The sequence below is a fragment of the Ctenopharyngodon idella genome, chromosome 3, assembly GCF_019924925.1.
Source record: "Ctenopharyngodon idella isolate HZGC_01 chromosome 3, HZGC01, whole genome shotgun sequence".
Taxonomy (NCBI): Eukaryota; Metazoa; Chordata; class Actinopteri; order Cypriniformes; family Xenocyprididae; genus Ctenopharyngodon; species Ctenopharyngodon idella.
Window position 1 is genome coordinate 33,925,834 of NC_067222.1, and position 18,983 is coordinate 33,944,816.

At 37.7% G+C, this 18,983-nt stretch overlaps 1 protein-coding gene across 3 annotated transcripts in view; it reads right to left on the bottom strand.

The window, feature by feature from the left end:
• The window catches only part of srcin1a (SRC kinase signaling inhibitor 1a), a 118,358-nt gene extending 99,657 nt beyond the window's left edge, over nucleotides 1-18,701 (bottom strand). Inside the window, exon 1 of one of the 3 annotated variants that reach the window (XM_051885427.1) lies at nucleotides 18,167-18,701. In XM_051885427.1, coding sequence (XP_051741387.1) covers nucleotides 18,167-18,188 — 22 coding nt within the window. In that variant the 5' untranslated portion in view covers nucleotides 18,189-18,701. The remainder of the gene's footprint in view (nucleotides 1-18,166) is intronic. The other 2 variants (XM_051885434.1, XM_051885438.1) reach the window with 2 other exon arrangements.
• Between the last annotated feature and the right edge of the window lie 282 nt (nucleotides 18,702-18,983).

Below are 18,983 nucleotides of genomic sequence, written 5' to 3' on the forward strand. Positions count from 1 at the left end.
TGGGAGATGAATTATGAATGGCTCTTATCCACATGTGTTGGGTTGTGTAAAACTGAGTGTGTGTGTGTGTGTGTGTGTGTGTGTGTGTGTGTGTGTGTGTGTGTGTGTGTGTGTGTGTGTGTATAACAGACAGAGAAAGAGAGAGAGAGGAAATGCCACTGCTTTTGTCATCTAAGTGGATCTCTAAGTGACAAGAGTTGTGAACAGTTATTGATGGTGTTCCAGGATGGCCAAAAAAAAAAAAAAAAAGAAGTCAACTCTTTGCAAAGTTCCAGAAAGTTCACTGAAACACACTCAGAGCATCTTGCCCAGGCAGATGCCAGGCAGCTAAAAAGACACCACTTTGATACCTGTCCAACTATGATGACATCACATCCAGTCCACACAGCAGGGGGCAACAGATGGTTTGTGTCATCTACTATCTTCCTCGGGTGATTTCTAAAACATCTTCCGCCCCGCAAAAGATGTTGCGATGGAAGATGAATAGATGAACACATGAGAGCAGAAATAAAAGTGAAGGAGGATCCTTTCAAATGACGACAGCATCTGCCTGTGGCTATTTTATTTATGTTTACACATCTACATGTGTATGAACAAGCAGGACTTGTTTTCTACATGACATCTGAGATACAGTTAATAATATAGGCTGTCTGTGATTTTATGCACTGGACCGGATTAGGATAGAAGCAGTTTTTACTAAAATTCGAGTGTCTGTTGTCTAGATTTAGGTATTATGCAAGATCATATGATCAAGATGTGTGTATCACAAAACACACTCAAATCACTTGAAATATGCAATGTAATTATAGCATTATGCATATATTTAAGGGAAGGAATTAATTTAGATATCTGAGAATGCTACTACAGTGAGTGCTGAACAAAATATGATCACCCTGCAACGTCATCAACCATAGATGACACTTGAGCCGCGCATATTAGAGGAATGTAATGTATTATGACATAATGTGCTTCTGTAAATAAACATAATATAAATGTTCATGTAATATGTATGATGTGTAATGTATCCAATACATCGATTTGTATTTGTATATTAAGTTATTACTCATTTAATTCATATAAATTGTCATTTGAAATGCTAAACTGAATGTCTTAATATGAAAATAACATCATTTGGTAATATTAGATGTGTATTTTATCTTATTTGTAATAGTCACATCTCTTGCTCCTTATACCTGTGAACAATGTCATGCAAACCACACTTGGGACAAATTAAGCTCAATAAAAATGCTGGAGCCTCAAATAATTTTCACTCAAATTTCTTCTAGTACTGGAGTGATATGTAATACCGGTGAGTAAATTTCCCTCTTCACTTACTGTGAAGTGATGTTAATTTATTCCTTATGCAGCGCTTCAAACTGAACGTTCGATCCCTTCGAATTGGAATCTCACTTAAGATGGTGGAAAACCCTGTGAAGTTCACTTCGCAGGGTACTTACGATCAAATGGAATGCACCTTTTCAACCTACTCAGGTTTTAGCCTGGATTTTGGTCTTGAATTAGCTGGTTTCGACTACAACACTACTTTTTTCCTTTGCATCAGGTGGTATACTATTAGTCCACTGAAAGTTGGCAGAATGAACTGAATCCATAATGCAGCTGCACCAGGAAGTGAAACGATAAATGTAACTTTAGCTACAGTATTCAACATAATAATACTGCATAATAAAATAATATACTGCAATCAAAGACATTCCTATCTGGACAGGATTAAATTTCTCAGAGAACAGAAATTTTCTCAGAGAAATTTTTTCCAAGGTTGTGCAAGAAAAACACAGACGTGTTTGATGTGGACATGACTAAAATAGATGCGAAGTAGATTACTGAAACGTGAATTTACGTGACCTCCGCTGGGAAAACTAGTCCAGTCCTAATAGGGCATTACTTCTGCATGCATACACACAAATACACACCACAGAGAAGGAAATACAATGAAACTGGAGAAGTAAATGGATGGACAATGCAATAACTATTTTCAGAAGCCATCTGATGTAGCTTAATTTAATTGATTTGTGTGTTTGTGTTTGTGTGTGTGTGTGTGTGTGTGTGTGTGTGTGTGTGTGTGTGTGTGTGTGTGCACGTACTGGCATCACTCTGTGTTGCACTCAGATTTTGATCTTGACGAAGGTCAAACATTAGCCAGTTTAACTCACTCACAGGCATGAAAGCAACTCTTCTCATTCTCTATCCATCATTTCACTCCTCATCAGAGTTCCCGGTTGCCAACTTTTCCATTTTGTTCCTACCTTTCTCCATTCTAATGTCACAAATCCATAGAGAGCATAAGCAATTTAACGGCACATTACCAAAATGCGTTGGACGCTAAAGCAAAACATTAGCTGACTACCACTTGCTCCAAATTTACATGTAACATTAAGCCACTATAAATATGCATCACATTTTCCCAGTCATTCACTGCACTGCACCCCTATAGCTTTGCTTGTAAACAAAACCATGGTGTCCTTCCTTATTACTGAGCTTAAAGACCGGCAATTACAGATGACAATCTGATCTCACAAACAAACAGTTTCTCCACAGACATGCTTCACTAAATGACTGAGCATGTCACAGTGAGATATGACTGTGAGCAGACAGGATGGGTGGCAGAGATGAAAAGTCGAAAAGGGTGTGCGAAACAGTATTGAAATACCTACAAAAGAAGCTCTTAATCATTTCAACAAACTTTTTAAAATATATAACATCTGCATTTCAATACCTGGGTTGCATATTGTTGTGATAGAAAAGAGAAACAGTGGTTTTCTTATGAAAGAAGCTTTAAAGTGCTCCTATCATGCTTTTTTAAAGGGTACATAACACAATCTCATGTTAATCTTGAGTACCTATAGAGTAGTATTGCATCCTTCATATCTCCAAAAAGTCTTTATTTTTATCAGATTTATGAAAGACAGATACGTTGTACCGACTCTTTCCGGAAAAAAAGCCAAGCTCCTGAAGGCGTGCCGTGGGCAAAAGCTCAAAAGCTAAACAAACACACACAATACACCATTGCATTATCCTTGGATAACTTTTGATTCACTTTACGTTTGTGTTGTTTACATTATATGCACTTACGCACCGGTTGCCAACAAAACAGACATTTGATGCAGTTTTACTCACCACCTGCGGTTCTGACTCATGACTGGGATCATTACCGCTGTGACCGCTCCATCTTTCAGTTTCAAACGATCTGCAAATCCAGCACAGAACTAGGCCTTGTTTATAAAACCATAAGCGCCGATCCTGAGAAAATACTGATCGTAACTTTCAGACACGACTTTATCCTTATTTTTATAGTTAATTTAAGGCGGTTTTTATGGCTATTTTAATGACAAATGTCGAGAGCGCATCAATGTAATGCGTGAGCACAAATCTCTCAGCTCCACTGAACACTGGGTTCTTTGGGAAGCAAGGTTATCTTTCCCTCACAACCAAAAACACACTTCTTTGGTGACGTTGTTGATTTCGTGGGCTAAAAAGAAAGTGACAAATCTTTCTCGAGCAAGTCCTGTGCACTGCTGCCGATGACTTCTGTAACCGAACGAAGCACGTTGATGTGGGCATGCTCTTGCTCTATCGCTCTGGTTGATGTGTGCGCATGCGCTCTTCTGGGACAAGTGCACATACAAGTAATTCCACCCTTTATGACGTAATACAGGAAATAATTTTCCGAAACTTATACGAACCCTGAAGGAGTGTATTTGGCACAGAAAATATCTCTTTTTGTTTTAGAGATCTCCTACCACAGGTTTACATTCATCCAAGGTCAAAAACACTTTATTTTTCTCATAATATACATTACAGCATCGATAAAGGATTCGGTCTGTCTAAACTCCTCCTTTCTGTGAGCTACTCTGCTCTGATTGGTCAGATGGCCCAGTCTGTTGTTATTGGTTTACAACTTACAGCGTGTGTCAGAAGTAAAACACATATTACCATATCTCAATTTCAGCTTCAGAGGCTTCCTCAGTACTTGTGATATGAATAGTAGCAAGAGTATTGATTTTACCATATGAATTCGAGCCGAATCCTCACACTTTGGATGTGCTGCAAAGTAGATTTACATTTGCGGCACAGAAAACAGCGTTTTCTTGACATGTCGACAACACAAACCAAACTCTGCCAGGCCTCAGCTTCAACTACAGTGTTTGAGCCAATGAAGACCAAAGACAGGCATTATGCAAATTTGTTACAAACCTACATAGGTTCAAGCAGAAAGTAAAATTGGAATTACAGGCGATTTCTTTCAGGCAGTTCAGAATCGGTTGTGTCTTTTGGGAGACAATAACTCAATTTATCTTTGATATTTGAAACTTTGACCTTTTACATTCACAAAGAGCTATAAAACACACCAAATAAAAGGTAATATCTGAAAAAGCATAATAGGGGCACCTTAAGAATTGCTAGCAAGGTGTCATAAGCGCATCACCTCATCCCTACCCATAAACCCCTCTGCCCCACACACCTCCCACATCATCTCGACCTGCTTTGTATTCTGGAGCGGCTGCCGTGTACGTTCACTCTCTCTCTCTCTCCAGCAGTGATGGCTGAAGAACAGAGGGAGGGAGACGAGTGTCAGATGGAGGCCAGGCGATTACCATTTCAGTGCAAACACACGCTTTCACAGTTTCAGACTGACACAACCAACTTGTGCACATATACACATATATGACGTTTATGTGCCAGGAATACCTAGGGATCCTTAACCTTGTGCTGAAGGCCACTATTTAAACATTTACAGATTAGATTCAGCTGTGGGAATTTTCGTGTGTGTGCGAGAGTCAAGCAAATCCATGAGTGTTTAAATATAGAGCTGGTGCTGGATGCTCCCCTCTCTCTGTCACTCAACATTAAGGCCCCGTCCACACGGAGACGCGTTTCTGTGAAAACGCACAAATTTTGTATCGGATATGCGTTTCGTCCACACGGATCCAGCGTTTTCGGAAAGTGAAACCGCTATTTTTTGAAACCGGGTCCCAGAGTGGATAAATCTGAAAAGTGCCGATGATGTCATGTCGACCCTAGTCAGACACCGCTAACAGCAACAACAACAACAACAATAGCAGACACTAGATGCTTGTGTTCGTGCTGCAGAAGCTACTGAGCCAAAATAAAGCATTATTTCTAAGCTTTACTATAGTTTGCATACAGCGCGCAAGGTTTATGCGCATGCTCCAAGTCTTATTCGCTGTTTTAAGTGTATCTCTGGGGCAGAATTACAGCGCCACATACTGGTCTGGCATGTATACTACATCATTTTGAGTCGTTTCAGTGGTTTCGTGTGGACGCAGATATTTCTTAAGATGAGGAAACTTCATGTGGATGTAGCCTAAACATCATCCTGCAAACACAGAGACTAGATGAGTGACTTTGCTCTCATCCTCATCTCTATACTATGACCTCATACATGACACACAACTTTCAATCATATATTGGGGATTTCTCAACTGCCAGCACTTTATGTCCTGGAGTTGATTTTTTATAGACTTTAGAATTTTTTTTCTTTTTGTTTCATTAAGGTCAATTAACTTTTTACTAAGTCTTCATTATTTCCAGCTTATTTTACTCTGGTCCCAGATGTAAACTTTCAATCTTACAATATTAAACCCCATTATAAAAAAACAACAACAACAAAAAAAACAAGATCATTTAAGTGAGAATAATAAACAAATCATTTCAAATATTGTTTTCTGAAAATGATTTATATAAACTTATATAAACACAAATATAAACACAAATTATGACAGTCCCTTAGTTGTGCTGTCTTTTTCTCAGCAACAAAAATGTTTTGCCGGTAATAGAGTTTTATTAAAGGTTAGTGTACTTGGTTACCAGTGTCAGACGGCGTCAATGACATGATTTGTGAACAAAACTATATATAGATAATATACGATGGCTTGGTTTCACAGACAGGGCTTAGTCTAAGCCACGATTACGCCTTAGTTCAATTAGAGAATTTAAGCAGATTTTATAAACGTTCACTATCTTGTGACAAAACAATGACATTGACATATTTTAAGATCTGTCAGTGCAAGTTAGTTTCAGTTAAAACAGCTCAAACATGCATTTTAGTCTGGGACTAGCTTAAGCCTTGTCTATGAAACACTTTTTTGCTATTGTCTATCACTTCCAATGAATTCTGCCAAATTATGTATGAAAAAGTATGAAAAATATGATTTAATTGTAAGTAATTAGCATATATAAAATGCTACTTATGAAATTAGCGATAGCCATTAAAATGTTTAATATGCCACTTCAGTCATTTCCACCACAATATGCTGTTGTGCATTTATTTGATCAACAATACAGTAAAATAGCATTATTGTGAAATATCACAGTTTAAAATAACTAAAAGAAATAAAAGCTGGCTGTTCAGCATTATTACTCCAGCCTTCAGTGTCACATGATCCTTCAGAAATCATAATAATATGCTGATTTGCTGCTCAAGAAACATTTCTTATAATTATCAATAACTGAAAACAGTTGTGATATATTTTTTTAACTTTATACATGTGTGTCACTTTTGATTATTTAATGCATCCTTGTTGAATAAAAGTATTAAAAACTTACTGACCCCAAACGTTTGAACGGTAGGCCTATAGTGCACATAATTTGAGATATACTGAAAATGTTCAAGAAGGGGGGGAGAAATGGCAAAAATAACCCTGTTGGAATTGTTAGCAAGCCATTTAAACAAACTTGTGAGGCTTAAGAGTGAGACCAGGGATTGGGGAGACATCTCATGGGCTGCTTTTAAAAGCAGATATTTGTCTATGGGATGCTCCGCTGAATATGTTCATTGAATTGAGTGATGGAGCGCGGTGCCAGTGGAGCCTCATTGTCTGGTACTAATGGCTAACAGCAAACAACTGTGGGCTCCTCGGGCCAGACAAAGTGGTGATTGCTTGTTTCTGTCTGCAGGCTCAGACACAGGCACCAGTCTGACCTAGTTCTGCTGCTGACAGGAAGAGAATTAAGACCGGTCCAGCCACAAATCGCAACACTACTTCCAGTCCCGACAGCTGAACAGTCAATCGCAGATGAATGACATGGAGAGGGAGAGAAAGGTCAGGGAAATGCTTAAATACATGCATGGAATAGAATAGAAAGAAATACGTACCAAATGTCTCTAGCTGTGAGCAATATGAGTGAGATCAAGGTGAACCTAGAAGCTCATGTGAACATATTATATATAAATATGTGACAATAATGTAAGGGTAGATCTAGTTTTTCTACTGAGAACAAACAAGAACAAAAATAGAGAGACGGTGCTACATACGTTTATTTTTATGTTCAAATATTTAGCACCGTGGGGTCCTGCGAGGCATGACATTTTGTTCCACTTTATGTCTCCACATATAGCAGAATGACAATAAAGCTGACTTTGACTTGACTTGAATATTCAGGTAGCTGCCGAAGTGCCAGTGAGTCTGAAAAAGCCAGTAAGCGCAGTGACCGCAGGAGAGGAAGAACAGGCTCAGGCACCTGTGTGGCATCTGTGGTGCTGTGTGATTGCCTCACTGTTTGAATTATATCAGGCAATGATAAGAATCACTGAAGAATGACATGAGGTGAATATTATCAAGAAGTAACAGCTTCTGAAAGCCTGCTTTTATATTCAGCCGAATATCAGAGACCATTTTGAATCAGAGCAATAAAGGTTTGCACATAATTTAATTTCATATATGGGTGATTCTTCAATTACGGGAACTTTTCTGTCCTCTAGGATGATTTTAAAGGAAAAAAAATCTAGGTTTAAAGAAGAGATTACATTAGCTTTTTATTGCATCTCTTTACTTATTTTTTTTTAATGGAGAAAAGTTAAATTACCCTGACATCTTAACATTCCTTTATAAATGTTTAAAGGGGACATATCAAGAAAATCTGACTTTTTCCGTGTTTAAGTGCTATAATCGGGTCCCTGGTGCATCTACCAACCCAGAAAATGTGAAAAAGGACAACCCAGTAACTTTGTTTTGGTAAGCCTTTCTCTGCAAGCATGTGAAAAATCGAGCCGTTCAGATTTCGCTCCCCTTGTGATGTAGGAAGGGGATCTTATCATAATATTACCGCCCCCTGAATCTGTATGTTTCCACCCATGGCGCCACCATTTTTGCCCTTTGGGGATACCTGAGACTTATATTACATCTTGTAAAAAGGGGCATAATAGGTCACCTTTAAGGTGTTGTGTTTTCTCTCTAAAACATATACGTATATACACATTTATGCACATAATAAAAAAACATGAATTTACACACTACTGTTCAATCGTTTGTGGCCAGTAAGATTTTTTTCTTTATGTTTTTGAAAGAAGTCTCTTATGCTCACAAAGGCTGCCTTTATTTGATCAAAAAATACAGTAAAAAGAGTAATGTTGTTAAATATTATTGTAATTTAAAATAACTGTTTTCTATGTGAATATATTTTAAAATGTAATTTCTTTCTGTGATGATTACTCCAGTCTCAACTGTCCCAAGATCCTTCAGAAATCATTCTTATGATGATTTGCTGCTCAAGAAACATTTCTTATTTTTATCAATGTTGAAAACAGTTGTGCTGCTTAATATTTTTGTGGAAACCTTCATACATTTTTTTTTTTGAGATTTTTGAAATCTGAAAAGAACATTTCATTTAAATAGAAATCTTTTGTATCATTATAAATGCCTTTACCTTACTGCTACGAAACTTTTGAACGGTAGTGTATATATACTCTATTTATATATAAGCAATAAGGTACGAGAGGCTGTGCTGTATCGTGAATAAGTCACAGCTGACTGAAGCGACACAAAGCGGAGTGCCTGTAACCCCTTCAGCTGTGACTTGCTCACGATACAGCACCAGCCTCGAATACCTTAATGCTTTTATAAAACAGTTACCACACAATACAAATATTAAAGCCAAAAAATATATGTATCAATGCAACTTTCATGAACTAAAATCACTAAAAGCCTTCCTTCTGCCGAAAAAATAGTCCCTGATCGTGAACAGCAACAGAAGTTACATTATTACGCCATTAGATGGCGGCAAAGACTGTCTTTATGAGTGTGTCAGTCAGCAGCGAAGACTTTTACATTGAAAAGACTGAATTGTTGTGAACACAGAACAAGACGCAACTGACAAATGCTTTGACTAGCGCTGTCAGTCATGGGAAAACCCCTGAAATGTTAAAAGGACAGGATAATACATCTGACATTTAAACAGATTTTTTATTATGAACATAGGACTGACCTTAAGGAAAATGCTAAATCTGAATGCAGGTAATAAACTCGCTCAATCGATCTCTTTCTCACAATACTCTTCTACATAATACAGTAAGCTTCAATGAACAATATCAATTGAGAACATACAGTTTACGTTGCTAAGAATGGTTGCTAAGGGTGTTGTGTAGTGATACACAGAACCGCTGGGTGAAGCGGTCACAGTCGTGTTTTATCGTGAATAAAACACAGCTATTGACCAATCAGAATCAAGGACAGGAACTAACCATTTTATAAATGTACGTATTCATTTGGTACTTATACACTGTAAAATGTGGTAATGTGCAATTTTAAACTAACAGTGGTGTAACCTAGTGCACGTAAATTCAATCATATTAAATTATATTTTTGACTTGAATAGACATCAGTTACATAGATAAATTGAAGAATCACCCATAACTAAATATAGGTGCTGTGTACACCTGGTATTAACTGAGACAGATCACCATTTACACCTATTAGCATGCATCTCATGACAGCACTTGATGATTGAATTTCTTAACTTCGCAAACGAGACCTTATGCTGAGTGCTCACTGTTATTATAGAACTTTAATAGTTTGAGTGATCAGATCAAAATAATATTGGACCCCGTTGGGACCAGTACTTAGCGCTGTCTATTTGTATTCAGATCACCTGAGACGACTGTAAATATAAAATGGGGCTATAATTTAATCCAGACCAGTTGAACAAAACAGTCAACAGAGTAGCTGAAGGAGCAGTGCTCTTTTCTGACAAAAGCAAAATGATTGAATTATCAATTGCAGGTTCCAGTCTGTACAAAGACAGACAGATGAAGAGAGAGAACAGAGAAAGAAAGATGGACAGACTGGCAAGAGGGGATACAGAGGACAGGCGGGATGTCAAAGGGGATCTGGCTGTTCATTCATAAAGACTAATCGATTCACAGGAGGAAAGTGCTAAGAAAGCATCTGCAGGCTTTCTGTGCTCCCCAGCAAATTACGCACTGATTGATATGGATCCTATAGCCGCCAAGATTCGGATTTATGAAGTAAATCCGCAGATATAGACACACACATTCAAATGCAATGCACATACATAGCTGTGTTCAGGGATGTAATTTTCTGATTTATTTCATGGTTTATCTTGTGAGCCAAGACCTAAAGCCTCACAGTTAATCCTCTTTTATGCACAAAAACAAACACATATACTCAAATAGACTGACTCTGACAACTTAGTAAGAGATTTTCGGGCCTAAATTAGCTATTACTGCAGCAACACTGAAAAAACTAAGAGAGAAATCTACTCTCTGCAGAAACAGACAGCGCTCCAATTAATTCAGATTGAGCCTGGAAAGAAATAACTGTCATTTAAGCGCCCCTGCTGTTATAAAGCCCCAATGAATACCAGCATGCACCTGTTTGTGTGTGTGACTAAGAAAAACAAGAAGAGAACGAGTGAAAGAATAGATGGACACCCCTCAAGGTTACCTGTCACAGCAATGTCATTGCTGGAGGCTGGCGTATCCCATGTTGCCATACACTGCGGATGAGATCTCTGACAGATGTTTAGCAGTGACACTCTATGTTTCCCTCTAAAATAAAACCCTCTGTCCAATCATCAACGCACTGTCACAGAAACATTATGTCATCGTCAGCCAATCAGAGGACAGTTCACATTAAAACATTTTTACAGTATGATGGCAGAACTCTCCTGAGGATAAATGCACTCAAAGTAAAATGCAAAAATTTAATTTAAAATAGGAATGTTGAGGTAGTATCACACAGCAATCAAAAATTCATAAGCTGCAGTTATAATGGAAATTTGTCCCTGATGATTTTACTGTTACAGCTATAAATTTTACAATTCAATAAGTCTAGTGTTTTTTTTTTTTTAAATACAGCCTGAATTAAAATGCTCACTAGACCATAAACTTTTTTTTTTTTTTTACACCACTGCTCAAAAGTTTGTGTCAGAGAGAATTTTCTTTAAAGAAATTGGTTCTTTTATTCAGCATTAAATTGATTGAAAGTGACAGTAAAGGTATTTATAATGTTACAAAAGATTTCCATTTCAAATAAAAAGATTTCTATTTCAAAGAAATGCTGTTCTTTCAAACTTTCTATTCATCAAAGAATCTTGATAAATGTATCATGGTTTCTGCAAAAATATTAAGCAGCACAACTGTTATCAACATTGATAACATAATAAGAAATGTTTCTTGAGCAGCAAATCATCATATTAGAATGATTTCTGAAGGATCATGTGACACTGACGTCTGGAGTAATGATGCTGATTCAGTTTTGCATCACAGGAATAAATTACACTTTAAAATATATCAAAATTAAAAGAAAAAAAAACAAAATTATTTTAAATTGTAATAATATTTTTACTATATTTTTGATCAAACAAATGCAGCCTTCGTGAGCATAAGAGACTTCTTTCAAAAACATAAAAAAAATCTTACTGACCTCAAACTTTTGAATAGTAGGATACAATGGGTTTTGCACAGCAGTGCGCAAACCAGTTAACCTTTGCATAGTTTAGTCACTCTGAAAACACATCATTCTGACACTCAGGGTTAGTTCACCCAAAAATGAAAATTCTGTCATTAATTACTCACCCTCATGTCGTTGCAAACCTGTAAAACCTTCGTTCATCTTCAGAACACAAATTAAGATATTTTTGATAAAATCTGATGGCTCAGTGAGGCCTGCATTGACAGCAAGATAATTAACACTTTCAATGCCCAGAAAGCTACTAAAGACATATTTAAAACAGTTCATGTGACTACAGTGGTTCAACCTTAATGTTATGAAGCGACAAGAATACTTTTTGTGCGCCAAAAAAAAAAAAAAAAGGACTTTATTCAACAATATCTAGTGATGGGCGATTTCAAAACACTGCTTCATGAAGCTTCGAAGCTTTACGAATCTTTTGTTTAGAATCAGTGGTTCGGAGCCTGTATCAAACTGCCAAAGTCACGTGAACTATTGAATTATCTAAACATTTCGAAACACTTATGACGTAACGAAGCCTCGTTTACTGAAATCACGTGACTTTGGCAGTGTGATACATGCGCCGAACCACTGATTCGAAACAAAAGATTCGTAAAGCTTCGAAGCTTCATGAAGCAGTGTTTTGAAATCATCCATCACTAGATATTGTTGAATAGAGTCGTTATTTTGTTTTTTGGCACACAAAAAGTATTCTCATAGCTTCATAACATTAAGGTTGAGTCACATGAACTGTTTTAAATATGTATTTAGTAGCTTTTATTTAGAGATTTTTTTTAATTAACTTGCTGTCAATGGAGGCCTCACTGAGCCATTGGATTTTATCAAAAATATCTTAATTTGTGTTCTGAAGATGAACGAAGGTCTTACAGGTGTAGAACGACATGAGGGTGAGTAATTAATGACAGAAATTTCATTTTTGGGTGAACTAACCCTTTAATTTCCTGTTATCATTCTGTTGTCTACAAAATGACAAATTACCCCTTCTCTCAAATGAGACTGTAAGTGTGGTGCTATATAATAGAATCTTACTATTATATAAAGCCTCTTTCTCAAGCATAGCTACACTAATTCAAAATCCATACAGATATGAAATGACAAGTGAAGAAAAGGCATAACGTAAATCCTTTCTCAATCCATGGCTTTATTTTCAGACAGTAATATCATTCAAGGGTTGTTCTGTACAAATACACACAATGAAAAATATACAAAGCATCACTATTACAGGTCCTCGGGTTTTAGTCACGCAGCAGCAGAATACAGCTGTCAGTCCTGTTTGAAGTGCTAATGCACTTCTGCTCATAGACATTTCAGTACACAACCATTTTTAACCAATCACACTCACAACCTTAAATTTTCAGCAGTCACAATCCAATTTTGAGAACAAGTTGGATGCTTTGTGGGTTATATTTTTGAAGTCAATAAATAATATTAGGGATGTCAACTTTCAGTTTATAAAAATTTTGTGGTTGTAGAAAGAGTCAAAACTCTCATTAACTTTTTAAATGTCCCTACAAGAAATGGTAAAGGGGGAAAAAAATCTTCTTCATTGCACTTTTTCCCCATTCAGACGTTTAATAAAGAACTTTTTGGACTTGATTAATATGTGATATTGTGAAGAGCTTCAGCTCTCCCTGCAATATGAAGAAGTTCAAATAACCCAAATAACAAGATGGTTTCCTGCTTAATGATACAGATAGGAATTTAATTACCATGGATCAGAAAAAGAGCTAATTTGAGCTGGGTCTGATTCACAGTGATTTTACACTTTTACTCTACTGCCAAACTGTGCTCTAACAATCGGCTGAGAAAACAGATGAGGAGAGTTTCTGACCTCATACCTGTGAGAACTAACTTTAGTTTAGAAAAAATAACTGTTTTAAATATCAAAACAATATTACCATTATTTGTATGGTTACAGGCACTGCAGATGAGTTAGAATTTCTGTTTCATGTACTGGAAGTTTGAGAGTTTGTCAATCCCAAATACTGACTGTATGAACACATTCATTGTGGAAAAGCACACGTTTTACAATGCTGCACACAAACAGTCTTAAAGGGCTAATCCTCTGTGAAGTAAATCACTGTATTTTGAGTAACTCTAACCACTTGAGTGTAATGATACGTCCGTCTGAATATCTGTTTGGCGGAACTGTAGAATGTCATTTGTAACCATTCCTCTACCTGCCATTCACCTCAAAAAGCATATTCTGTGCAGACACTCAAATCAGACACAAATCACCTCAACAGCACTCAAACAATGAAAAGGGAGGCAAAATTGGGGGTGGTGTCTGGACGGCTATTTTTACCTACACTACTTCACAAGGGTAAGAGAACACACTTGTGACGGTGCAAGAAAATTTTAAATTAATAGTTTTATTCAGTAAGGATGCATTAAATTGATCAAAAGTGACAGTTAAGACATTTATAATAATAGCTGAACTTTCTATTCATCAAAAAATCCTGAAAAAAAAAATCATGTTTTCCACAAAAATATTAAGCAGTTTTCATCATTGATAATAAGAAGAAATGTGTCTTGAGCAGAAAATCATCATATTAGAACAATTTCTGAAGGATAATGTGACACTGAAGACTGGAGTAATGATGCTGAAAATTCAGCTTTGACATCACAAGAATAAATTACATTTTAAAATATATTACAAAAGGAAACAGTTATTCGAAACTGTGAAAATACTTCACAGTATTACTGTTTTTATTGATTTTACATCAAGTAAATGCATCCGTGGTGAGAGACACCTTTCAAAAATATTTAAAAAATTTTTTACCAATCCCAAACGTTTGGAAGGTGGTGTATGTCTCTCTCAAGGGGTCTTTGGCCTCAGAAAGGGTGAAAATCTATATTTACACATGCTATAACATATTTCATCCAGAGATATTATACTATATAGATATATATTTTTTAGATTTACAATAAATACCCTAACTTTTACTTGAGACGCTTTATGATACTATGGTCTTGGATAGAGATTCTGTATTATAGATACTACAATAATTGCATTGGGAAACTGATAAGCATATTACATAACAAAATATCACACAAACCATCATCATGCACACACACACACTCCATGAGAATGAAACTAGATCACACCAGATAACCTAAAGTCTTCAAGTTTCAACCAGGAACTGTTTCTCCTTCATCTCTCTATCCCTTCCTTTCATCCTAGTAGTGCTTTCATCCCCCTCTTTTCTTTCATCTACACTTTCTTTCGTTACGCCCACCTGTCTTTCTTGACACCTATTTCTCCTTTTCATTCCTAAGAGCAATGCTCTTACACTCTCCGTCCTGCACACCTTCTACACCTCCACATTCGGCAATCTTCACTCTCTATTTAGCTTTCTTCAACATTGCTTCTGCCATATTTTCCTGTGAAATGGGTAAATAAGAGTGGGGGTGAATAAATAACCAGCTTTGGAACATGGTAGCTGGTTATTATCTGGTCCATGCTGTGGGTCCTTAGCAAATTGTTTACTAATCAAAGCTGGCCATTAGCTTGCCCAAGCTGGTCAAAACTAGTAATTATCTGATAATTAACTGAGTTGATCATTAACAGGTCAAAGCTGGTCATTAGCTAATCAATAGCTGGTCCAAACAGGCCAACCAGTCAAAAAACAGCTTGACCACATTAAATAGGTAAAGTAGCTGCTGGTAACTGATTTGTTACTGGCTTAAGGTGGTCTAACACAGTGGTTCTCAAACAGGGGGCCGAACTAAAAATTTAAAACTAAAAATTTTGTTATTTAAATTAAGGGGAAAAAATAAAAATAAGCTAGAACAACTTCAAAAAATAATCAAGAAATTCCTTATTTTAATTCACCCCTCAATAATAGTTTCTTTTTTCTTTGAGGAAGCACAGCCTTGGAAAACCTGGAGATATGTGGTACTGGTATAGCCCAATTATAAAGGTGAGATTTCTAAAGCAGGAAAAGTTATGTAATGTAAATAAATAAAATTGTATAACTCCATGGCCATTTTTATACATTTAATGAATATACAAAGTTCTAAAATATTTTATAGAGTAGAAATTGTGAGTAAAAACTACTTTTAAAAGTCCTTTTTATTAATCTGAATGGCTGGAAAAGTCATGGGGCCTTCAAAAATTGTTGTTGACAATGGGGGCCCTTGGAGTTAAAATAAGGTTGAGAACCACTGCTTGTGACCTGCTAAAAACAGCTTCATTTAGGAGATTTAGGAAAATAAGGAAAAGAAGGAGAGAAATTGTGAGATGTTCTCAGACTCTTGTTTTCCTGTTCTTCAAATTATCTGTGTAATTCATGTAATGAAGCATCGGTGTTCTCCATCCTCTGCAATTCCTTCTTTTTTTAGGCACATCGGCCCTCCCTTTCGTGCTTACCAAAGCTGGTCTGTCCCAAGAGAGTGTGGGTATGCCTTCAACAGCCAGTCTCCTTCTTTCTTACTCTCTCCCTGCCTTCCTCAGTCTCACTTCAAGCAAGCGTTTCCCTAGTTTCAATCCATCCCTCATCTGCTCTGTATATGCGTTTTTCTCTGCTGAAGAATGTTCTTGTCTTCTCTTGTAGCATTTCTATCTCAGGCCTCATATGAAATCTTTCTATCATTCTTGTGATGCCTTATTTCTTCTCCCAGCAGACTTCAGGGACAAATGCCTCTAAGCTCCTCTTTGTCCATTTCTCTTTCTTTGGCTTTTTCTATCTTTTTTTTTTTTTTTTGCCTCCAATTCACAGTGACTTTGAAACTGTGAGATACAAGACAAAAGAGGAATCTGAAACTAGATTTTTAAATTTTCTCAAGAAAACGCAAGTGTTTACCCAGGCTAAATTCTAACCACCACGGTTCTACACTTATGTTGGTGGTTGCCAGGGTGTTGCTAAGGAGCACTAATGGTGTGTGCACACCAAAAGCAAACTTAATTATTTGAGCAAGTAGATTACATACAAAGTCAATGCAAAGATGCGGGGTGATGCGAATGACGTGAATTGGGTGACGCGAATGCCGCGAATGCGCAATATTCGCTTCAAACGCGTGAAAAATTTCAACTCGAGCGGGAAATTCGCATGATGCGTTTTCGAGCAAGCCAATCAGCGAAGAGCTTATTGACACGTCCAGTTTGACACGTCTGGTTGTATCAGAAAATGGAGGAGAGCATTATTGTAGCCGTCTGAGTGAACCCCGAAATATATGACACAACTTCTTATTCATACAGAGACTGGACAAAAAAGGAGATAAAAGTAAGCGAGGAAGTTGGATTATCTGGCAAGTCATGAAAATGTGTCTGTTACTTGATTCTAGCTATGAGTTTAACATTACTATGAACTTATTAACATGGTTGATGATGGAAAAACGGCAGAAAGAAATGTTGTTGATGTACGTGAAGACACCCCTCATCGCGCAATTTTTTTTTTTGGGCGGCTGCTTAGTGACCCAATTCATAAGAGGCCTTCAAGGGATAGTTCACACAAAAATGAAAATACTATAATCATCTACTCATCCTCAAGAAAAACATGAAGAAAACTATGAAGACTATGAAACTCAATGGGGTTCCAGTGTTGTTTTAGACCCCACTAACTCACTGTATGTACAAAAACAATTGAAATATTTTTCAAAACATCTTGTCTTGTGTTCCACAGAAGCAAGTCAATCATACAGGCATAAGCAGCATAAGACATAAGGGTGAATTTTCATTCTGGGTAAACCATCCCTTTAAATGCATGTGAATATGTTTTTGACTGTTTTATAGTTCAATAGATAAGTCAAAAAGCTTGTAGTAAGAGCAACTTTCAATAAACAAGCCACATTATTTGATGTTTGTGGCGCAAACAATGCAAGACAAGTCGCTCAGTAAAGTTTATTCCTCAGGGTTCAAATAGTAATTGCCTTCACAAGCACCACAAAATTCTTTCTCACCACATACTCACACACTCACTCCAGGTTTAATGGGTGTGATGCTTCCAACCGTTATACCTACACGGCCACTGAAAGCTAAGATGCAAAACCACAAATATACACACTCACACACACGTTCATGCATTAAGCAAAAGCATCATTAGCAGATGTTTTTTTTTCCCCCTCTCCCTCTTTCCCATCCTTCTATTTCTCTAGGCATGGATCCCGCAATTTATCTCTGAGCTTCCACACCCACTGAGCCAGCCTTATCACTCCCATCCCTGGATACCCTGCTCATCAGCAGAGCCCTTGGATCCCACAGACACAGAGCAAACGGCATGAACCACCAAAAGATCACTATGCACACAAACACACACATACACACACACACACACACACACCCTCCAACCCCACCTTGCCCCACCCCCTCACCAAAAGCAATAGGAAAAAAAAGCAGAAAATGAGGAAAACAACAAACACAGCAAATAAAAAAAATACCTTCTACATAAGAATAAATGAAGATAAGGTTGACATACCTTGGGATGGTGCATTTCCCATAATGCTTTCACCGTGCTCCGCTGCCTACAAGAGAGAGCCACCAGCCTGCTTCCTGATCCACCCTCCTGGTCCTCCTCCTCTCTCTTGTCTTCACTCCGTGTCGTTAACCGCTCCCGGAGCCGGCCGCGCTTCTATTCGCTCCTTTTCTCCTTCCGTCCCTGCCTTCCTTTGTCTTGCTCTCTCGCTCTCGTCCTCTGTTCCTCTCCCTCTCTCTCTCGGCGCGCGAGATGGGCTCGTTCTCTCCAGCTGGTTCTCGCAGGCAGCAGCACCGTACGCGTGTGAGGCGATGTGTGTGTGCGCGCGAGTCAGGGAGAACGAGCGTGTGCGGTCGTGTGTGCATGTGTGTACGTCCTTGCTCGGCGCCGTGCTATTGAGCTGGCTTACTAGTGTTGGAGAAGCTGCAAAGAGCTTTTACTAAACACAGCTTGTACTAAGCAAAAAGGGGCAAAAAAACAGTCAGTGATAGATTAGCATGGTTTTGTTGTTCTCCTCTCGCTCTCGCTCTCTTAAAGGTACAGTCTCTTATCTGCAGTGATTGTACTCATCTCTTTTCTCTCGGCCCTTTTCTCTTTCTCGGTCTCCGCAGACTCCTTTGTGGAGGAATATAGGGAGCTCTAGGGATCGGAGCTCTCCGTGGTGCTGAAAGTCACGGGAAGGGCCCTTGAGAGTGATGCTTAGGTTAGGGAGGGGGAGCCATGGAGGTCCCTCTTCATACTCGGAGAAACAACCAGGAGGGTAAGGTGACCAAATTTAACATGAAAATAAATGTGGGAAGAACTTAAAGGGATAGTATTC